Genomic DNA, 24843 nt, shown 5'->3' on the forward strand with positions numbered 1-24843 from the left:
TTTTGGTGGTCACCATGGCTCGTCCCTCCGCAGCTGCACCTTCACCTTCGAGAGCGGAGTCAGCTGCGCCTCATCTCCCCGCCGAGTCCAGCGCCTATAATATATATATTATAAGACAAGTTGGCGCGCTCTTGGGCCAAACCATGTTTCCGGATATTTCAGGAGGAACGTATTTTGCGCCGCGGCAGCAGCAAGCTTCACTTTCCCACATTGTGAGCGCGGCGCCCCTGGTGACTTATAATGGCGCACCGGGGTGCCGCGGGCACAGTTTGGGAACCACGGCTCTAGTGGGTCAAAACATCATCAACAGTACTAAACAAACCTAGTGACCCAATCCTCTGAATGTTGGAATGGATGGATTAATATTCATGTGTAAAAAAATATTGAGGTAGTTGGATTTGACTTTGTAAACCGCCTTCTTCTGGTTTGATTAATACTGTACATTGGGGGGTTTTTCTCTCCCTTTTTGATCCTCATTTTCGCCCCTGGTTTACCACCTAGTAGCACAAGGAGAGAGACATACTGCCACAGATGAACTGGTAGGGACAGCCAAACTGTTAGTTCGATGTCACAGCTCCGTATTATCTCTACAACCCAAAAGTGCCACGACAAGGTAACCATTGAAGGGTGATGATGCTGCATACCCATCTCTAGGACCGAACCAGACAAAGCAGCGTAATCATTGAACCATGGGGGAAAAAAACAAAAAAAACACAGTCTAAAATCACGGTTGCGCCCAATTGAGAAGGAGCCAAAAGGCTCTTTTGTCAGGATTTCCAGATCTTGCCAAATCCAATTTTGCTGTTTGCAGAACAGAAGTACGCCAGTCAAACAAGGAAGGTGATGACGGGTCCTTCCATTTCTTACAGATTTCTCTTCTGGCAAGGAATATGGAGTAAAAGAGAAGGTCCTTAGCTGGACCACGGACCCCCTCCGAAACTCCAAATATTGCTAACAAAGAGTTTATCAAGACTTGGAACCCCACAGCGGTCATGAGTGAAGCACTTATTGAATCCCAAAAGGGAAGCAGCAGGGGACAATCAAAAAACATATGTATATCTGAAGCAGCTATCAACCCACACTTGGGACATGCCACAGGGGGGTCTTTTGAGAATTTTGATAACCTCTGTGGAGAATAGTAGGCCCAATGAAGGGTGAAAAGATGGTTTCTACGAAGCCAAGCAGACTTCACAATATCCCACATAACCTTAAAAGATGTAAACCACAGGTTCTCATGGCTAGAGCCAGAAAAGGAGGAACCCCACAACGTCACCGGCAGTTGGAATTCACCATCGACCTCATCTAATAGTAGGTTATACCATAATGAGACCTCCTTTCTGGTTGGTGGTTTATCTAGCAACAGGGCCACTATATGGAGGTCCCCTCCTAATGGAAATCTGCTCTTAGCCGAAATCTGTGAGTGGGCCCAACTTACAATCTGATGATATTTAAACCTTGAAAGGCCTGGCCCCATTTTAGTCAACAAAGATTCCCATGGGAGCAAACAGCCCTCTACAAATAGATCTCCCCAGACCACCAAGCCCGCCTCCCTCAATGGTGTTGCAAGACTATCAAGAAGCCACCCCGGGCTCCCAGGTGAGTTCCACAGCGGCGACCTACTTGAGAAATATCCCAACCTTATAGAGCTCCTAAGTTTAACCCATGCTTTCGCCATCCCCTGCAACACCTTCAGCTTCACCTTCTTAAAAAACTTGGGGTCACCAAATTTGAACAAAAAACCAGACTGGCCCACTCCTTCCACTCTAAGCAAAGCTGCAAACATACACCCAATCCCAACGTTAGTGGGCATTTTTAGTAACATCCTGGCGTGGGAGAATTGAAATGCCCACGCGTAAAGTTGGAGGTCCGGTACTGCTAGACCATCCTTTTCTCTACGCCGCCTGAGTTTTTTCCGGGCGATCCTAGGTATATGTTTATTCCAGATGAAAGAGCGGATTTCACCCTGTAGTTTAGATAAAAGAGAGGGCTCAAAATAAAGAGGTATGGTGTTAAACAAATAAGTAATTGTTGGTGGTATAGACATTTTTATTAGGTTTACCCTACCCAAAATAGACAAAGGAAGTGAAGACCAAGATCGCATAAGTCTTCGGCAATCCTTTGCCACAACAGTGAAATTAAGTGTGGCTATCTTATTTATGTCCTCAACAATGTTGAGGCCAAGATAACAGAGTAAGGCTCAACGGAGCGCCTGCCACTGGCTCAGGATCGTTCCAAACCATAATCTCTGTTTTAGAGGCATTAACCTCGTAACCTGAGATCTCACCAAAGTCTTGAGCTAAGGCAATCGCTCATGGAAGGGCCGTACGAAGTTCTGAGGAAAAGATGAGGATATCATCGGCGTACAGGGCCACCTTCTTCTCCCATCTCCTATAGACAAAAGCCTTGATGTTAAAGTCGTCCCTCAGCCGTTGACGAAGGGTTCAATATATAAGTCAAATAGGAGAGGGGAGAGAGGAGAGAGGGCAGCCCTGTCGTGTTCCCCTTGTGATATTAAATGGATCTGACAACTCTCCATTGACCAGCAGGCAAGCTGAAGGGTTCTGATAGAGTAGTCTCACGGCTCGACGGAATCTATACCCGATGTTAAACTTCGCCAAGACCCCCTGTCCAATTCCCCCTGTTGAAGGCCTTGGTAGCGTCAAGCGCGAGTACAGTCAGAGGGAGAGAATCCATAGTTGCCATATCAATAGCCCCTATTAGATCATAGGTCAATTCATGCAACTGACGACTCCTCACAAAACCCCTCGGATCCTGATGCAGAATGCCTGATGCTACCACTCCCAATCTATTTGCAAGAACAGCCGTGAAGATTTTATAATCAGCATTTAAGATGGAGATCGGTCTATACGACCCACAGCATGTTGCTGGTTTACCGGGTTTCAAAATCAGAGTAATAGACGCGCTATTCCATGAAGTAGGTGGTGGCAATCCTTCCTGGAGGATCTGATTAAACAATGAGGTGAGGAAGGGAACAAATACCTGCTCCAGAGCCCAATAGATTTCAATCGGAAGCCCATCTGGGCCTGCTGCTTTACCCTTCTTGCTACTTTAGATAGCAAGTCTGACCTCTTCCTGTGTGATGGTCTTGTCCAGAGAGCCACTCTGTTCCACAGACAATAAAGGGAGAGAAATCTCCCTTAACCAATCAACCTCAATGTGTTTATCTTCATGGTATATAGATTGAAAAAATTGCCTAAAAGATCTTCTAATATCCTCATTGGCAGAGTAAACCACATCTTCAAAACAATTGAGTCTATATTATTTCTAACCTGGTCGGTTTTCGCTTTCCAGGCTAACAATTTCCCGGCACCTTCTCCATATTGGAAGTGAGCTAGCTTACTAGCTTCCCATCTTTCAAGAATCCGTGCTTCCAGAATTGAACCTAATTCCCCCCTTTAGAGTGATTAACTTTTTCTGCCAATCTTGTAAAATATCCCAGTTTCCTTAGATGCAACCGCATCCCTAAAGATCTTTTTCCTATATGTAACCTTATTGGTTATTAGGCCCCTTACGAAGGCCTTAAATGAATCCCATATGCACCCCGAGGAAGCTGACCCAATATTGATATCCATAAAACTCTGAGCTTCGATTGTAAGAAAAGTGATATCTTCTAAGGATGAAAGTAATGAACGGTCAAACGACCAGATTCTCAACGGAACTTTAGGGAAACCTACCAGTTCTAAAAGAACGGCCGAGTGGTCCGACAAATGGAATGGAAGGTAAGAGCTGTTTTGCACTAAGCTAACCAGTTTTTGACTAATCAGCATAAAATCAATTCTAGATTGATGATGGTATTTGTAATTGCGAAATGAGATGCCCTGTTGTTGACTTGATCTTATTCTCCATATATCCACATAGCCTAATTGCTTCATAGTCTCCAACAAGAGACCCCTAGTTTTAGAGGAAGTTAAAGGCCTGATAGTCGGGGGTTTATCAAGATAAGGGTCTAAAACTATATTAAAATCTCCTGCCAGTATAGTCGGCTCCGGAAAAGAGAGTAAGTGGGGAAAAATGGACCTCAGGACCAAAGGATCGTCCTGATTTGGACCGTAATATCCCACTATAGTAATTAAGGCCCCTCCTATATTTACTGATATGATCACCCATCTACCCCCTGGATCAACTAACTTGGAAACTAATCGTGCCTTTATAGATTTCTTAAAAATAATAGCAACTCCTCTAATATTCATGGGTTGCGTCATAGAAATACATAAGTCAATCCACCTATTTTTTTTAACCAGAGCAAGCATCTCAGCTTCGATAAGATGTGTCTCCTGGAGCACAATGACCTGCGCATCAGATTCGTGAACATACTGCATTATCTTATTCTTTCTAGGGCTGGTACGTAGGCCATTGATATTCCAGGAGAGAATTTTTAACCTATTCATAGAAAGCAAATCCTCCCAACATCACCAATCCAATTACCGGGAACCCACCAAATAACCTTCCAATATATACCAAAAGACACACATCTCTCCAATAACAACTACAAAAAAAAATTTTTTAAATAATAATCGAGCCAAAAATGAGGAAATCTTTAGATTTTTTACCTTGCAACTGCATAGTATGTGAATCTAAATAAGATTCACGCTGCAAAACATGTCTTAAAGACTAACCTGCCCAACTGCAACCACACATCATTATGGCAGGGCTGTTTAAACAAAGATTTGTAAAGAAATATTTAAAAGCCCTCAAAATAAACCTACGCCAGCTTACATGTTTCTGTCAAATCTCTTCTTCCACGACTCAACAGATGCACCAAAGAATGTATTCCAAGCACTTACAAACCTAATAATTCAGATCACAATTTTCATACACTGTACTACGCCTCATCCGCCACAACCCACTCCCCAATAACAAGCTGTTAGTGCCAGCGAGTACAATTGGATTTTCACAGTTTGAACAGGTTATTGCTGTATCAAAAAATGATGCTAAAAAATACATAACAACTGACAGTGGTACAAGAGGCAAATAATCTGCAAAACTGTTTTGGAAAGTACCTTTAATAATTCTTCTTCAGTTTTTTGTGGAAAGATTTCCTGCAGTTTTTCAAGGTTGCTTTCGACGCCAAGTGTTTCTTGCGAAGAAGACTGGGCAGCACCATTGACGGGATCAGATTCAACAGTAGGCTTCTCCTCTTCAGTATTTTTAGGGATACAGTTGGCATCACCATTTCTATTTAAACACATTTTAAACAATTAAAGATCAGGTGACTGCTTAAAACATTGTTTACATTTAAATGAAGCACAAACGCACTGAGGACAACAATGTTTGCACGTTAAATTGTGGTACCATAACAAAATTTAATTTCGCCGTATGTAGAGGAAGTGTTATTACATCATAGGACACCAAATAAAATAATGAAAAAACTAATGTTACCAGCAAACCTTTATTGCTGATCGTTTCCTATTTTTCTTTTTTTTTAGGACCCAATAGCTTCTCGCAAGCATATAAACAATACACTTTGAGTGATGCATACAACAATGACACCGGAGATATTCCAGCGCTCACACTTCAGCTAGGATTTTGTCTGCATATTGTGGCAGAACTATAATTCAAAACATCCTATTAACCACTGGTTAAGTTCACAGAGATCAAACAGGCTGCCAAAAAAACCTACGGTGTCAGAGTAGTAGAGGGAATAATGAGCCAGACTGTTTCAAAGGGAGTTTGAGAGGCTGTCTCCAAAAATCTTTAGAAAATAAGGTTACATTGAAAAAGTATTGGCAGCCAGGGAACTCGGTCACTGCACCACCTAATGTATTCACTCGCACAGAATTGGATGAGAATTGCCCACCTCAAATGACCAGTAAAAAGATGGCCATATACTAGACATTTTAGAACCCAAACGATGAGGCAATTTTAAGTTACAGAGTCCACAACAATTATTTGCTGAAGTATGCAATAAGTCGGTTTATTCTTGCAATTTCTTTTTACACACGCAGCCAACGTGTTTCACCTGAAACCTGATCTTCAGGACTGTAAAAATATCAATGAAACAAATACATACATTGGTTAACTGTGACATGTATAGAAAGATGATTAAGACAATACCATTTGACAAACATGTGATATATGTTTTGTTTACATTGGAACAAACATGGTGATTGTATGTACGATCAGTAGGCCAATTTTTTTCGCTATCTCATGTTGTCACGCAAGTACTATTTTTTGTGGATTCTTCCTTAAAAGTATGATGTGTTTGTCTAAACGTACGTTCTTTCTATACAACTATGCAAGTAACAGTTAACCGATGTATATTTGTTTCACTATGTGTTTCACTGACATGCTTAGAGGCCTGAGGAAGTCCATGATATTGGCAAAAGAAAAAACGCTTTTTGAATAGAAACAAGGTAGTAGGATGGAGAATTATTATATATATTCATATTCGGCAGAAGGATGTCTCGCAGCATCAAAGAGGAGGCAAACCCAGGTACTAGTGCTCAGAGGTTTATTACGCTCTCCACCACTACGCGTTTCGGTCAAACAAGACCTTGATCAATAAATATATATATAGATATATATATGTATATATATATACATACATCAACAAAAACATTTTTTTACATTTGCACCTACTTTGTGGTCAGTGTGTGGCGAAGGGAAGCTGGAAATACTGCGTATGTGTATGTATATATATATATATATATATATATATATATATATATATATATATATATATATATATATATATATATATATATATATATATATATAGATACACCCCCATTGTAAGAGAGTAGAGGTTCTCGTTTTAAAGGCAAACGTATAGAATTCTTGCCCTTCAAGCTGTAGTTTTTGGAAATCTGATATGTTGTCTCTGGCTGTTTTATGGAGAATGTTTACACTTGATGTATGTGTATTTAAATTGTCTCTTTTATGGTCTTATTTTTATATGCTTAATAAAGAATATTATTGTGAAATTATGGATGGTACAGAGACTTAAGAATTCTTAGGATGGCAGTTTTTTTGCATAGGTCTCTAACTCCTTAAATATTTATGTTTAACACTAACATTAAAGCACTGGATACACAGTATACAAATATTGTTAAGTTCTCTTACCTAGAATGCACACCCATTGCATCTTTGTTTTATCTCTTACCACTTCCAACAAAAGTTCTTAAAATGTCCCTTTTTGCTAAGAACTGGTAGTTGAGTTAGTTGGGTTGCATATTCAGCACCATGACTTCATTGGGAGTATGTGCACTCCATAAGTAGATTTAAATATTACATACCATTAAAATGCCGTGCAGGAACGAGCGTTGGTGCTCCCATTGAGATGCCTTTTTATTAGACACCGCTGTGGGAATGCCAAAGGACAACCTGCCAGACCGCAAGATAACTCATAATTTGGCGGGTGGCATTGAGCTTTAGCAGTGTGGTAGTGGGCCGGTGTCATGACGGCCCACTCCCACACCACCAAACTCATAATCAGGCCCTAAGATTTTACACTGTGTTTACATCACAAAAGTTACGCAAATCCATTTGAAATCTTTTTTACCCATTTACTTTCAGAGCTAAACTTCTTTAGCACTGGAAAATCACTTTAAAGTAACGCAAAGCAGCGCATAGCGCTGGTTTGCATTACTTAGTTTCAACGGGGCATAGCATGAGTGGTGCATGGACTTTCCCATACAACCACCCAAGCTTTCTGACGCTAAGCCCTATTTACTTAAAAAAGTAACAGGGTTTAGAGTCAGAAAATAGCTCCCATTTCCAGTAGGCGTTACGAATGAAAAAAGGTTTTTATTTCTCCTTACTTTTTCGACTTCGCATTGGTGCTGCACTGAACACCACACTTACAAAAAGGGAAAGGGTTTAAAGTTAGTCTCAGCATAGCATTTTATACTGGAAGACAGCGATATGCCCTCTTGTGGTCACCTGTGTTTTGCAAAAAGTTTGTTGTTGTTCTGCCATATGTGTCACTCTCGATTTTGTCCCTGATCATTTGTAAAGCGCTCTGATACCCTCTTGGGTCATGTTCGCGCTATATAAAACTCTATAAATAAAATAAAAAAATAAATCATTTGTTCTACTAACATGATGTAGTACCAGTTGTTTTGGTCTCTAACAGTTATAAACCAGCATTCTCATATTTCAATCTCTGCCTGGCCAACAGGGAAATGGATGAAAAAGGTATAGGCCAATTGCTAAATACAACTGAAAAATCTGTCACAGAGCAGGTCAAATACTTGCATAGTGTGTGCCTAAAATTACTCAATTTAGTCTTCTAATCTATGTAGTAGGGTATTCTGTATTTAGTAGAGTCTATTGTAATGTTGGCCTGTTCAGTCTATTGTAATCTAGTGCACATTAGTCCACTGTTATCTAGTCCAGTTTAGACTAGTCCATCCCAGTCTACTATTTAGTCCAGTCTATTCAGCTCACTTTGCTTCATATGGTCTATTCAAATAGGTATATTTACTATTTATGACTGCAAAGGATCTCCTTTTCCATTCGAAAATGTACTATCTAGTTACAGTAGGAGTACAATGCCACGAAAATATCCAGTCTCCCAAATGTGTCCGCATCTTAACCATGATCACCAGCACATGCCAAGATGTGTTCCCATCACTCAATACTCAGACTTCAGATATTTTACTCCCATTATGTAGTAGTCCTAATAGAATACTTTGATTTGCCACTAATCACATGGAAATCACCGGGGTCAAAGAGAGTCCATCTCTAGGCCATGCATCAGATACTGTGAGATAGACCCATTTAATGCAACATTGCTCACTTTAAAATGTTTTTGTTTTTTATTGACTGCATACTTAAGTCACTTTATATTCAGACTATATGCAAAGGAGAGACTGCAATTTAGAAGGGCATGAATTCATTCATTTCCTTGCCCCAAAAATGTAAATATCTTACCCATGTGCCAATGATTATGTTTACCTGCAGCCTTTATAAAATATGCAACCTGGGCATATCACGTAACTGAGTTTTGACTGATTGTATTTGCATTATCTTTGCATTGATTTGTGTGCATGGGCTGTAGTTCTAGCGTTGCGAATGCCTAGATGTATGTAGGCTTGTATGGATAACTTACTTACCTGTAATTCTAGTTCTCTTCCAGAGGTATCCTCATCAAAGTCATAAGCACTTAAATATTCCCACCCATGAGTGAGGACCCCGGAAAACATATATATATATATATATATATATATATATATATATATATATATATATATATATATATATATATATATATATATATATGTATATATATATATATATATATATATCCCCTACTGGCGATAGCCAGTAGGTATTGAATATGCTACTTACCAGTATGCATCTGTTCTTGGCATGTAGGGCTGCTAACATTCATATCTATTGCATAGATCGCCGCCTATTGTTGGGTCCGGATGATTGCACATTGTTGCCCTGGAAGAGTCTTCGAAGTATCACGAAATAGGTGGCTCCTCCCCTGGACTACAGTGCGCATGGGCATCGACTCCATCCCCAGATTGTTTTTAGCCATTGTGGCAGAGATGGAGTGAAATAGTGTAAAGGATGTCCATGCTAATGATTGAATGCAAGAGAGTATCTGCAGCCGCTACGGGCACCGGGGAGGAGGGTGGGCGATATGAATGTTAGCAGCCCTACATGCCAAGAACAGATGCATACTGGTAAGTAGCATATTCAGTTCCAGGCATGTGGGCTGCTAAATTCATATCTATTGCATAGAATACATAGCAGTCCCTCCATTAACGGCGGTTGCCCGTGCCAGCTGCAGAAGTCTGAAAGAGTGTCTTGAGAACAGCCTGTCCTACAGCTGCTTGCTGCTTGGAATGCACATCGACACAGTAATGTTTGGTAAATGTGTGCGGTGTAGACCACGTGGCTGCTCTACAAATGTCTTCCAAAGGAATGTTCCCCAGGAAGGCCATGGAGGCCCCCAACTTGCGTGTGGAGTGCGCCCTTGGGGGTATTGTTAAAGTACGTTTAGCTTTTTGATAACAGATTTGAATGCACTTAACAATCCATCTGGCTATTCCTGCTTTGGAAATAGGGTTGCCTTTGTGCTGTGCTGAGAAGGCAACAAAAAGTTGTTGTGTTTTCCTCAAGTGTTGTGTTCTGTCAATGTAGTACATCAACGCCCTCCTAACGTCCAATGTATGGAGCATTCTTTCCGCTACTGTTTGTGGGTTTTGAAAGAATGCGGGCAGGTCAATAGTTTGGTTGATATCAAACTGTGACACCACCTTCGGAAGGAATTTGGGGTTAGTGCGTAGTACTACCCTGTTTGAATGAATTTGTATGAATGGCTCCTGGATTGTGAGCGCTTGCAGCTCACTAACACGCCTGAGCGATGTAATAGCAATGAGAAAAGCCACTTTCCATGTCAGGAACTGAATTTCGCAGGAGTGCAGTGGCTCAAAAGGTGGGCCCATCAGCCTAGTGAGGACCACATTGAGGTTCCACACTGGAGCTGGTGGTGTTCTCGGAGGAATGACTCGTTTCAGTCCCTCCAGGAAGGCTTTAATGGCAGGCACCCTGAAAACAGAGAGATGCTGCCTGTTTTGGAGATAAGCCGCTATGGCGGATAAGTGTATCCGAATGGAAGCGTACGCTAGATTGCATTTGTAAAGATGTAACAAATAGCAGATGATGTTAGGAATGGATGCATCCAGCGGGTTGATATTGTGTTCTGTACAGTAAATGACAAACTGCTTCCATTTTGCTGCATAGCAAGCTCTGGTAGTGGGCTTTCTCGCCTCTCGTATGATATCCATGCATTCAGGAGGCAGTTTGAGGTAGCCAAACTCTAGGACCTCAGGAGCCAGATCGCCAGGTTGAGCTGTTGCGGATCTGGATGCTGAATGTCACCATGGTTCTGCGTCAAGAGGCTTGAAGAGAGATGCAGCCTTTGATGCGGTACCACGGAAAGTTCTAGAAACGTGGTGTACCATGGTTGGCGTGCCCACGTTGGAGCAACCAGGATGAGCGTCATCGAGTGTTGCTTTAGCTTTCTTGCCACCAGCGGAATGAGAGGCGCTGGGGGAAAAGCGTACGCAAATCTGCCTGACCAGTTCATCCATATCGCATTCCCTTGCGATTCCGGGTGAGGGAACCTGGCGGCAAAGCTTTGGCATTTTGCGTTTTCCCTTGTGGCAAAGAGGTCTATCTGTGGATGACCCCACCGTTGGAAGTACGGGTGGAATGCTGATGGATGTATCTCCCACTCGTGCATTTGATGGCTGTATCTGCTGAGCAGATCCGCCATCTGATTGTCCTTGCCCGGGAGGTGTTCTGCCATGAGGAAGATGTTCCTCTGAATGGCCCACTTCCACATGCTCTGAGCCAGATGAGACAGCTGTGGCGAGTGAGTACCTCCCTGCTTCTGGATGTAGTACATGGCTGTCATGTTGTCCGTCCGGATCAACACAACCTTGTTGCATAGATGTACTTTGAAGGACTTGAGCGCCATGAAGATTGCCATCAATTCCAGGTAGTTGATGTGCAACTTCTGTTGCTGAGTTGTCCACAGTCCCTGCACCGTGTAGTGGAGCACATGAGCTCCCCATCCTTGGAGAGATGCGTCCGTTGTTAGGATAATCTGTGGCACAGGCTCTTGGAACGGTCGTCCCTTGCAAAGGTTGTGTGGATTCCACCAATGCAGAGAGTTGTATGCCCGACCGGTCACCAACACTAGGTCTGTCAGTTGTCCCTGAGCTTGTGTCCACTGATTTGCCAAGCATTCTTGGAGCGGACGCATATACAACCTTGCGTGCGAGACTATGAAGATGCAGGAGGCCATCATGCCTATCAACTGCATGAACACTCTCGCTGGTAGTGAGTGTTGCTGTCTGAACCTCTGGATCAGCGACTGAATGTTGTCGATCCTGACCGGGTTTTGCTGAGCCATAGCAGTCAGGGTATTTATTGTTGAGCCTAGATACTGCCGCACATGGGCTGGTTGAAGGTGCGACTTTGGGTAGTTTAGCGAGAACCCCAGACTGTGAAGGAGGCGAATGGTGTGGGACATGTCTGCGGCGCACTTTTGTTCCGACTTTGCTTGAACGAGCCAGTCGTCTAGGTAAGGGTAGACATGTATGTTCTGTCTCCTGAGGTGCGCCGCAACTGTCGCCAGACACTTTGTAAACACTCTGGGGGCAGTGGTCACTCTGAAGGGTAGGACTTTGAACTGATAATGCCTGTTTTGGATGGTGAACCTGAGGTATTTTCTGTGGGTGGAGTGGTATGTGAAAATAAGCATCCTTGAGGTCCAAGGTTGCTAGGAAGTCCCCTTGGTTCAGCAGGGGAAGAATCTGCTGCAGTGTAAGCATGTGAAAGTGTTCCGACAGTATATACAGGTTGAGGGGGCGTAGATCCAGAATGGGTCTGAGGGATCCGTCCTTCTTTGGGATAAGGAAGTACAGGGAATAGACCCCTGTGCCTTCCTCCTCCACTGGTACGAGCTCGATTGCGCCTTTTTGCAGCATCACCACTACTTCCTGCTGCAATAAGTGCAAGTGCTCTGCCGACATAAGACGTTGTCTTGGGGGAATGTTGGGTGGAGTGGAGGTCAACTCCAAACAATAACCGTACTGGATAAGCTGTCTTACCCACCTGTCTGTGGTGATGGATGTCCAGACTGGCAGGAACTGCTGGAGTCTCCCCCCCGACAGGTGTTGGATGGTCGGGGGGCAGTGACAGAGTCACTGTTTGTTGGCGGCAGAGGAACGGGAGTTGTTGTTTCCTCTGCCTCTGCCCTTGGCACTATTACCTCTGTAACCCCCTCTACCCTGCTTGGGGTACGAGGATTGTGCGCCACCTTTCGTGAATTGTGTCTGTTGACCCAAGTGTCCTCTGGTAACACCGCGTGCACCTGAGCGACGAAAAGTGCTCCCCCTGAATTGTTGAGACTGAAGCGCCCCCATGGACTTAGCTGTCTCATTGTCCTTTTTAATTTTCTCGAGGGTGGTGTCAACATCTGGGCCAAACAGTCTGTCAGGATTAACGGGCTGGTTGAGTATTGTTGTTTGAATGTCAGGTTTAAACCCTGATATGCGAAGCCATGCTTGTCGCCTTAACATGACGCTAGTGTTAATCGCCCTAGCCGCTGTATCAGCCACATCAAGTGCACACTTTATTGCAGCGTTTGAAATGAGCTTTCCCTCTTGTATGAGCATTTCGGCTGCCTCCTTAAACTCATCAGGTAGGTGTTGAAGGAGCTGTTCTAGGGTGTCGTAATGCGCCCTATCATATCGTGCCAATAGTGCCTGTGTGTTTGATATACGCCAGATATTGGCAGCCTGCGCAGCCACCCTTTTGCCCGATGCCTCAAGCACTTTCGACTCCTTGTCTGGGGGAGGAGCTTCACCCGTTGTCTGGGAGTTCGCCCTTTTGCGGGCATTGGCGACCACCAACGAGTCCAGAGGCAACTGTCCCCGAATATATGCAGGTCCCCAGGTGCTGGTCTGTATTTCTTTTCGATACGTGGGTTCACCACTCTCGCCCTGGTAGGTTCCTTAAAGATCTCTGGGGCATGCTTAAAGACACCTTTTAGCATAGGAAGTGCCTTAACTGTTCTTTCTGAGACAGAGAAAGTGTCAAACAAAAAATCTTCTTCCACCGGCTCAGCATGCATGTCCACATCATGATTCGCAGCTGCCCGCTCTATCAAGGCATTAAATGCTGCTGAATCCTCAGTTGGGGATGTACGTGCACCAAAACCCTGTGGGTCCTGTACCACCTGATGGCCTCCCTGGTCACCAGTGTCGTCATATGAGTCCTGTTGTACATCAGGGCCATTGTCAGCTGGGAAATTGTACTGGTCATCCTGGTTATCGTCCTCTCCCCCTGACTGGTTGGGGGAAGGTGATGGACTCCTCCTTGGTGGAGGCTGAATAGGTTCAACAAGGGCAGGAATGTCCTGTGCCGGCCTTTTCTTTTTCAGTGGAATGACATAGGATTCCAATGGTTGAGAAGTGATCTTTCGTTTATAGAGGGTCAATTTCCCGGTTTCGGCATCGATGTAATGCTCAGAGTGTTCTTCTGAGGCTTGATGTCGATCCAATCGGCCACTTTGTGTCGAAGGTTCTGACGTTTCAGTGATCTTCGGCACCGATTTGGTTGCAAATGCCTTCGGTGCCACCTTCGGCGGCAGAGTGTAGAGAAGCTTGGTTGAAAGCTTCGCAAGTGCGTCCACCGGTTTCGGAGCCGACGGCGTGAGAGTTGTCGACGTCGAAGTCTTCTCCCGAATACGTTTGAGGGAGTCAGCGACCTGCTTTGTGAATGAAGCGGAGGGTTTGGTAACCGATGCCCCATGTCCGCCACTATCGGAGGACCTCGGTGTCGACGAGGTGGCCGCCGACGAATCTTCGGCTGCAACAGTCCGTGCCTCCGTTGTAGGCTTAGGCGCCGATGCCGTTGCTTTAGATTTGGTGTCTTTGTGCCGATGCGTAGTGCCTCCGGACTTCGGGTCGTGGTCCTGTGCTGACTTTGCTTCGACCGGGCGTTTGCCTGTCGGCGCCGCAGTCGCGTCTGAAGGCGTTTCGACAGCTTTAGTGGACTTTGCCGGCGTAACCGTGCTCGACACGTGATGGACGACCTTCTTCGAGGACGGGTCCTTGGCCACTTTTTGCGGCGATGTCGACTCAACAGCCTTCTTCGACTTCGGAGGGCCGGAGGGCGACGGAGTCGATGAGGGAGCAGGCTTTGTCATTTTTGATGGGACGTCGGCCATTTTAGGTGTCGTTGAATCCGAAGGTTTCGGTTTCGATGGGACGTCGGCCATCTTTGGTGCCGTCGATTCCGAAGGTTTTGGTTTCGGTTTCGATACGCGCAATGGCGTCTCCGCTGGTGTGTCCGTGGCCGGGCCAGAAGGCGGGGCCGGGGATAGCGGTTCAGGGTCGTGGGTAAGGCCGAGTGGCGATCCCGTGACCTGCGGCTGAATCATGTAACTTTCGGGGCATAGCTCTTCCTCCGAGCTATCTTCCGCGGCCCCATAAACTTCTTCGTCGTCCCCTACCTCCTCGACGTATTCAAGGTCTTGGCCCTGTCCTTCGATGTGTTCTTCGGGATCAGCCTCGACCTCCGTCGACGGTGGTGAAATCTGAAGATGATGGCTTCGGCCTTCTTCTGCGGGGTCGTCGAATAGGTCGTCGGGTGCCGGAGCCGCTCGCCGGGCCTCGAGGCGCGCCGCGCGCCGAAGCTTGAGCGTTTTCTTTGACCTGAACTTTGAGCAGGTCATGCAGTTGTCCTCGTTGTGGTCCGGCGAGAGGCATTTGTTACAGACTGGATGCACGTCGATATGTGGGTATTTGGACCCACAGACGGGGCAGAACTTGAACGGACTTCGTTCCATGGTAAGATCGTCGGGGTCTTGCTGCGACGAGAGGGCCTCGATGTCCGAAGAGTTACTCGACTCCGCAGAATTCCGACTCGAAGAGTCGGATGAAGCTCGAGACCGCACGCGAACAATACCGACGCAGATACGAAGGCCTTTTGGCCTTAAAGAAGTACGTTTTTTCGATTCCGACAAGGAGACGTCGAAACCACATCCGAACCCAATGGCGGAAAAAAACAATCTGGGGATGGAGTCGATGCCCATGCGCACTGTAGTCCAGGGGAGGAGCCACCTATCTCGTGATACTTCGAAGACTCTTCCAGGACAACAATGTGCAATCATCCGGACCCAACACTAGGCGGCGATCTATGCAATAGATATGAATTTAGCAGCCCACATGCCTCGAACATATAGTTAGGATTGTTTTCCATAGGGAAATCGCAACATTCTATTGGGAATAACTTTGGCGCCGGTTGAGGAATCTTCCTGAAATTTTCCTTAACTTTGCCTCGCGGCGCTCCGGTCCTTCCCTGAAAGTTTGGGGGGATTCGTAAAGCGGGGACCGAGATAAAAGGGGGGTCCCAAAACGTGTTTTTCCCATGGTAATTTCCATAGGGCGGTTGGACTCACTTTTAGCCCGAACGACTGAATGGTTTTCCACCAAACTTGGCAAAATTGTAGGGACTGGTAGCCCGATGTGCCTTTGCTATGTCTCAAGATATGTGCTCCAGTGGTTTTTACGAAAATTAACTTTGAAAAAATATATATTGGGCTACATTGGGCTATATATATGTTAGAGCCCAAATGTAGCCCAATGTAGCCCAAAGATGGCCACCAGAGACAAAAAAAACAAATGTAGCCCAAATATCAGCCAGGTGTAGCCCAACTATAGCCCAATGGCGGAACGTCCCAGAGTGTTCTAAAGAACAACTAGAGCGCTAACAGTCTTACTTATGACAAAAGTATGGCACACCTGAAGTCATCTTGATTGGAATAAAGTGTTAACACTTAAAACATTTAATTTGCAAAGGAATAAAATGATGGGGTTCATTTTGCCATAGAAATTAGGATTAGTGCTGAAGAAAGAAAAATTAGGGCACATTTTTAGTGACTTCTCAAATCCTCTTATATTTCATTAAAAAAATTCTGATATGCAGTCTCCCAAGATGGCCACCAGAGACAAAAGAGCCTGTGCTTAAAAACTCTGTTAGCAAAGCAGGCATTTGAGATTTAAAAAACGTTTTAATGTATAAAAACGTTATCCGCTAATAGAATTAGCATTTAAAAAACCTTGCGAATTCAATGAAAAAACCATAGGTTTCAGGCCTTCTATAGTTAGGAATTAGCATTTAAAAAACCTTGCAAATTCACTGAAAAAACCGTAGGTTTCAGGAGTTATATAGTTAGGAATTAGCTTTTAAAAAACCTATGAAATTCACTTAAAAAACTATAAGTTTTAGTGGTGTTATAGTTAGCTGGACATTTTACTCATACAAAACCATTGAAATTGCTCCTATATAGTTAGTTGTACTAACTATATTTCGCGCACCCGCAATCCACTGCTGCTGATGTCACATATTAGATCATTCATGACATGGTCAGTGACATCACTGATGACATCTCAAATGACATCACTGATGATATCATCCACGTGACAATCACATACACCTTTTCATACACTATTACAATTTTTCATCACTCTTTGTAAAATGCAGAGTATCATATTTAAATCCATTGTCACAGCAATACAAGTATCTAAAAATCCACTCAGTGATTCATAGATGTATACACACATCTAATCACTTACCTATGGATTCACTCATACATGCTGTCAATGAACAATAGAACACTATCAAAAATACGTATACATCTATATCGACATTAAACAGCACGCATCCTATTCACATATGAAGTCATCCTACTCACTTATGCAAACAATGGATCATACTTACATATTTACTTAGCAAAACACCACTTCTTCTATTCATTTAGATAGTAAGTCATACTTAGTGAATTATAAAATCATTATTACAAGTATACAGTTATCCATACAGTCACTCACACAATCATTGTGTCTTATGTATACTTATTTATATACAACAACTGACACATACACTGCCTTTTATTTTTCTAGTTTGTTGGACCTGTACCACTGAGAAATATATTTGCTCATCACCACACCCATAAAGATATTCACTCACCCAAACAACTGTTAGAACATGTAGTTTTAACTTCATATATCTACTGAATCAACTATTCACACATCTTTGGACAGTCACACACCCCCCACCGAACCACACACACACTTTCACACTCCCATACAAATACTCAGTTAACTAATGCAATAACTAATATAGACTTTCACATAGCTAGTAACCACCCGTAGAATCAGTTTACACAACAACTGACAAAGTGATACAGATATTCACAAAGTTTAGTCACTATCCACTATATTTAGTGAGACATTATAAATTGGTCAAGTAAACAGTCAATTACACTGCTACTAAATCCTCCATCCAAATATTTATTTATATATATATCCACTTATTCTTCAATGCAAATTGCTATATATATATATATATATATATATATATATATATATATATAATGCATATTTAAATAACGAAGCAAACCACATTCACTGGATGATGTCATCAGTGATGTCATCAGTGATGTCATTTGAGATGTCATCAGTGATGTCACTGACCATGTCATGAATGATCTAATATGTGACATCAGCAGTGGATTGCGGGTGCGCGAAATATAGTTAGTACAACTATAGAGTGGAGAAGTGTGGCTCACTGGTTAGAGGAGGCAGACCTGGAAGCAGAGGTCAGCCCGTGACCAGGGTTCAATTCCCGGCTCGGCGGGGTCTTGAGTCCTAAAATGTCCATGGACTCGACAATTTTCGCTCCAGTGCCTACTCGAATCACGGGTTCACATTCTGCGACTCTGGGCAATAGCTTGCTTAATCTCCACAACGGCCCCTCGCGGCGGGATGCCTGGCTTTCACCTTGCGGATACCCTGCCAGGGTTATCTAACAGGGGAATACCAGGACGGGTTCCCTAAGCAAGCGCTTAGAAACCGCTCGGTGATTTGCGCTATATTAATTCCTGTATATTTACATTTACAACTAACTATATAGGAGCAATTTCAATGGTTTTGTAGGAGTAAAATGTCCAGCTAACTATAACACCACTAAAACGTATAGTTTTTTGAGTGAATTTCAAAGGTTTTTTTAAAAGCTAATTCCTAACTATATAACTCCTAAAACCTATGGTTTTTTCAGTGAATTTCAAATGTTTTTTAAATGCTAATTCCCAACTATATAAGGCCTGAAACCTACGGTTTTTTCAGTGAATATATATATATATATATATATATATATATATATATATATATATATATATATATATATTCACTGAAAAAACCATACGTTATAGACCATATATAGTTAGGAATTAGCATTTAAAAATCCTTATTTTACTCACACAAAACCATTGAAATTCCATATATAGTTAGTTGCACTAACTATATATCGCGCACCCGCAATCCACTGCTGATCATGTCACATATTACATCATTCATGACATGGTCAGTGACATCACTGATGACATCACTGATGACATCTCAAATGACATCACTGATGACATCACTGATGACATCACTGATGACATCACTGATGACATCACTGATGACATCACTGATGACATCACTGATGACATCTCATTTGACATCAATGGTCACATCACTGATGATATCATTCATGTGACAATACAATGCATCTCCTCACACTTTAATATAACCTCTGTTACACCCAATGTTAAATACAGAATATAATTTTTTAAACCATTGACACACCAATACTAGTTGTTACTACATACGCACTCACTGATTCCTATGTCTACACACACATTCACTCATTCACCCATACAATCATTCATACATACAATCACTCATCTTTACAACACTATCATATGCACTCATACACCTATACAGACACTCACACTCTGCCACTCATCCATGGAGTTACTCACACACCTAGTCAGTCCTGTAAAGAATCAATCACACTTCCATTTTCTAATCTATAAACTTAAACATAGAGTACCTTACATTTTCAAACATATACTAACACATACTTACTCTCTTATACAATCATTGATACAAGTACACATTGATATGCACAGAGTCACACATCTCCCAGCCAGCCACACACACACTCAGTCTCCCATACAAATACTTGGACAATCAATCAATAACCCATATAGTTACTCATATAGCTACTGATCAACACATGCAGCACTTTACAGAACAACAGACATAATGATGCACAAATTAAGACAGTTTAGTCACTAACCCATGCACTCAGTGAGACACATTTAATCACTCACTCATACAGTCAGTCACGCACCTACTAAATCCTTCATCCACACACTTATATATCTACTCATTCTTCAATATGTAAAACATATTTAAACTTTACAGAAACACACAGTCACTGGATGATGTCATCAGTGATGTCATCAGTGATGTCATTTGAGATGTCATCAGTGATGTCATCAGTGATGTCATTGACCATGTCATGAATGATGTAATATGTGACATGATCAGCAGTGGATTGCGGGTGCGCGATATATAGTTAGTGCAACTAACTATATATGGAATTTCAATGGTTTTGTGTGAGTAAAATAAGGTTTTTTAAATGCTAATTCCTAACTATATATGGTCTATAACCTATGGTTTTTTCAGTGAATTTTCAAGGTTTTGTAAATGCTAATTCCTAACTATATATGGTCTATAACCTATGGTTTTTTCAGTGAATTTCAATGGTTTTTTAATAGCAAATATCATAAGCTGTCGAATGTCAAGTACGTGGTAAGTGAAAACATTTTCGTGTTTATGCACACTGATCTGCTTTGAATGGTGCCCCCCCCCCCCCCTCATTTCTATTAGGAGTACTCTCTCTTTGCAGATAGTGAAAGGTAGTTAACGCAGGCCTTTGCCCCCGTTGTAATCCGTCGTGCCTGCTTCTCTCTACATTTGATTGATTGTTATCCAAGTATTTACTGTTTTAGAATTAGTTCTCTTTGGTTCATTCTCTATTTACAAACAAACACAGAGTCGCAATACTCTGTTTAGTCTTTGCAGATAACGAAAAATCGTGTAAAAAAAAAAAAAGAAAAGGAATCGAGCAAAATCAGTAGGCCACTAATGGGATCTCTTTTTGACCTCGCTAAAATAGAAACATTAGGAACAACCCCTCATGACAAATACAAAACTAGTGAGATGAACTGAACTCCACACAATGATGGCTGCAAAACAGCTCGGCTCCGCCACCCACCCCGCCCAAAATAACGATAAAGAACGGCTGCCATGATTGGTTGCGGAATGACCACGACGGAGCTACGAAATGGTGCTGCTCCCATGCTAACCCCAGCTTCAGTCTGAAACATCCAGAAACACTGTAGACTACCAATTCGATCAGTTCCGGTAGCGCCCCAATGTATCCCGGTAGAGAAGAACTAGCCCTCCCCTCTTTGACTGATGGTTCTTGTTGCCTGTCCCTTCTGTTGTCATTTAACAGAACTATTTAGCCTGCTGAAAGGGGTTGTGTTCCGACCGCTGGTTGGTGGAGACATTTTGACTATATTCTGTACCTGCGTTGTCGCGTGATGCGTCATATGACGCGCCGCGTTAGCGCATCCGGAAGTCATCCGGGGCGCGCAGCGCGTAACGTAAGCATAACAAGTCATGTGACTTGTTAATAAAACTTTTCATTGGTTCATTTTACTTTTCTTATTGTAATGATGAAAGGCTTGGTCATATGACCTAAAAATTACGCTTTTCATTACTTCCGAACATTATTTTTTCTTAAATATATGTTATAATGTTCCAGGCTAATGTACTTTCCCGGAAATTTTACAACTGTCCTGCAAGTAAAATATATTCTTTTTTCGAGAAAAAGAGCGTTTCTTCGTCCCATGACGGAGCCGTTGAGCAAAAGAGGGTCGACCTGCTGTCTTAGTCGCCGATACGCCTGAATATGAGATTCTTATCGATCACTTTATGTTGCAGGAATAGAAAACACAACAGCCCTTGACCATTTATCTTTACTGCGTTCCTTCGTATTATACCTTTTACCCTTCATGTAATTGGTCTGCTTTATTTCACTTGCCTTTTAATGATTCTAAAACAGTCACTATTATTAAAAACTTTACCAATGTATATACTACTACCATGTTTTCTTTTAAAAACCTTTATTGTGAAAATTTCATTATACAAATACGAGCCTATAACCACGTGGGCCTGCCACAGAGCAAACTGTAATCGTATATGATGAATAGACATTTACACTGTAGAGGAACGTAACGGGCGGGCCATTAGGTTGCAAGAACTAAGGTGTCTAACAGTTACGGAATCGGTGGACGTACATTTTATAATTAAAATACGACAGGGCCAGTTACAATAAAATTATCTAGATATACATTTGCGGGCAAGTACCATGGGTGACGTTAATTCGAACTTTCAACAGTACAGTAATCAATAACACATCAGAACTTAATATCAATAGGGATGTCGAAATATTCAATCAATTCTCGTCCCCGCCCGCCATGTGCTTCAAAACTGCATACGTATCTCGTGATTTCAAGGTTCTGCAACCAGTACACAACAAGGAGTTACGAGTCCCATTTATTCCGGCGCCATTTTGGGCGAGGACGGGCAGGTCCAGGATATAGTCAAAATGTCTCTACCAACCATCGACTATGATGATGTTCATATGCTGTATTTATTAGAGTAACACTCATCTGTCCACATGAAATTAATTTGCCACAATCTAAACATGTCATTTTAATCTTTCCAAAGTTCTTCTAAATATTTGGGACCGTTTCCCTTGCCTCTGAAGCTCTCAGTGCCACTTCTTTGATGAATGTACTAGCAGGTCAGGGGTTCTCCTCCAAATCTCTCTTTTATGCAGCACTATAATTAATTGGTGCCACCTCTCCATATGACGATGCATGGTATAGTTACCACAACTATATTTTTTTTCGGTTCCTCTGGAGAGTTCATCGTGGCAGATGAAGCGTGTAACGTACCGGGCATTTACCTTTTTTTGCATGTACAGGAAAGGGAAAAAAATCGAGCGTCCGAGTTCTAAGGTGTCCCAGGGCCATTTTAGTGGACCAGGCCCAAATCCAAAGAACAGGCCGCCATTTTGAGAGTCCTCTTGCAGCCGCCTGTCGCTGTAGCATCAAGAGCAGCCGAAACTCAGCTGAATGGCAACTGAAACGGTAAAGGGGCGCCCCACTACAGCAGACGAGCCTCCACCTAGGAAGGCCCATTCACGCCGGCTCCCCCCCCCTTCGGGCACCCCACGCCGTTATTCGGAGCAGTATTGTAGGATGGCCACACCAGTGCGGCAACTTGCTAGACATCACCTCGGTGGTAACCGAATCTCAACGCCTTGTGGTGTCTTCTATTCAAAAAACATTGTTATGCTGCCTTCGACCTATTCGCCGCAAGTGCGCACACAACTCAACTGCATAGCTTGCTAGACACCACCTCGGTGCCATCCGGATCTTGGAATGTCAGCACCTTTTGGTGTCTTCTCTTCAGAAAATATTGTTGCGCTGCCTTTGGCCCCATTCGCACATCAGTCCGCTACTGACGCCATCTCACAGGCTAATGGGGCGCCCCACGCCGACTTTCAGCATTGTAGAATGACCACACCAGTACAGCAACTTGCTAGACATCACCTCGGTGCCATCCGGATCTCGGCGCCCCACTGCAGATGAAGTGCCTCAACTATGAAACCACCACGGTGACATCCGGATCTTGGCGCGTTGTGCTGCCTTCGGCCTATTCGCACATCGGTCCGCTACTGACGCCATCTCACAGGCTAATGGGGCGACCCACGCCGAGTTTCAGCATTGTAGGATGACCACACCAGTACAGCAACTTGCTAGACATCACCTCGGTGCCATCCGAATCTTGGCATCTCAACGCCTAGTGGTATCTTCCATACAAAAAATATTGTTACGCTGCCTTTGGCCCCATTCGCACATCAGTCCGCAACTTAGACATCACCTCGGTGCCATCCGGATCTTGGCATCTCAGCGCCTTGTGGTGTCAGTCAGAAAATATTGTTGCGCTGCCTTTGGCCCCATTCGCACATCGGTCCGCTACTGACGCCATCTCACAGGCCAACGGGGCACCCCACGCCGACTTTCAACATTGTAGGATGGCCACAGAAGTGCGACAACTTACTAGACACCACCTCGGTGCCATCCGGATCTTGGCGCGTTGTGCTGCCTTCGGCCTATTCGCACATCGGTCCGCTACTGACGCAAACTCACAGGCCAACGGGGCGCCCCACGCCGACTTTCAGCATTGTAGGATGGCCACACCAGTGCTGCAACTTGCTGGACACCACCTCGGTGCCATCCGGATCTTGGCGCGTTGTATTGCCTTCGGCCTATTCGCACATCGGTCCGCTACTGACGCCGCCTCACGTGCCAACGTATTTTCTCCGCATTTTATACCCTATGCCGCATAACAGGTCATGTGACTTGTTTATAAAACTTTTCATTGGTTCATTTTACTTTTGGTTTCCTAATGATGGAAGGCTTGATCATATGACCTAAAAACAACACTTTTCATTGGATGAAAACTTTTTTTTTTCCCAAACGATGAAAGCCCCACCTTGTTTCTGGATGTTTCAGACTAAACTGGCGTCAGCATGAGAGCACCACCATCTCGTAGCTCCGTCGTGGTCATTCCGCGAGCAATAATGGCAGCCGCTCCCCACCAGAAGCCTGCAGGAGTCGGCGCCCCCAAAACTTTTGATGAATTCTCAAGGCGGAGGGGACGCTTTCGAGAATGGGGTCCAAGACCTAGCAGACAAGCGTCCGATTTCCAAGGTGTCCCAGGGCCATTTCAGTGGACCAGGCCCAAAAAGGAAAGAGCCTGCCGCCATTTTGAGAGTCCTGTGACAGCCGCCTATCGCTGCACCGCAAGAGTGGGCGCAACTCAGCTGAATTGCGGCTTTTGACACAGTGGACCAAAAACGGACGGAATGGCAACTGAAACGGTAAAGGGGCGCCCCACTACAACAGATGACACTCCACCTGGAGAGGCCCGTTCACGCCGCCTCCCCCGGGGCGCCCCACGCCGTTATTCGGAGCAGCATTATAGGATACCAAAACCAGTGCGGCAACTTACTGGACATCACCTTGGTGCCATCGTTCTGCTGCCTTGGAACTATTCGCACAACAGTTTGCTACTGATGACCCACCCCCCGCGACGCCCCACGCCGTTATTTGCTGGGTGGCAACTTACTAGACATCACTTTCGTGTCATCTAGATTTCGGCGCGTTCTGCTGCCTTGGAACTATTCGCACAACAGTTTGCTACTGATGACCCACCCCCCGCGACGCCCCACGCCGGAAATCTGGACGTTGTGCTGCGTTGGGACTATTCGCACAGCCGACCGCTACTTCGTTGTTTTTCCCTAAAAATGTTT

The 24843-nt window shown here is 43.8% G+C and overlaps 1 protein-coding gene across 2 annotated transcripts in view; it reads right to left on the reverse strand.

The window, feature by feature from the left end:
* The window catches only part of SMARCAD1 (SNF2 related chromatin remodeling ATPase with DExD box 1), an 809617-nt gene that overhangs the window by 606324 nt on the left and 178450 nt on the right, over positions 1 to 24843 (reverse strand). For both annotated transcript variants that reach the window (XM_078676227.1, XM_078676228.1), the window contains exon 4: positions 5022 to 5196. In XM_078676227.1, the coding sequence (XP_078532353.1) occupies positions 5022 to 5196 (175 nt within the window). The remainder of the gene's footprint in view (positions 1 to 5021; positions 5197 to 24843) is intronic.

The sequence above is a fragment of the Lissotriton helveticus genome, chromosome 2_1, assembly GCF_964261635.1.
Source record: "Lissotriton helveticus chromosome 2_1, aLisHel1.1, whole genome shotgun sequence".
Taxonomy (NCBI): Eukaryota; Metazoa; Chordata; class Amphibia; order Caudata; family Salamandridae; genus Lissotriton; species Lissotriton helveticus.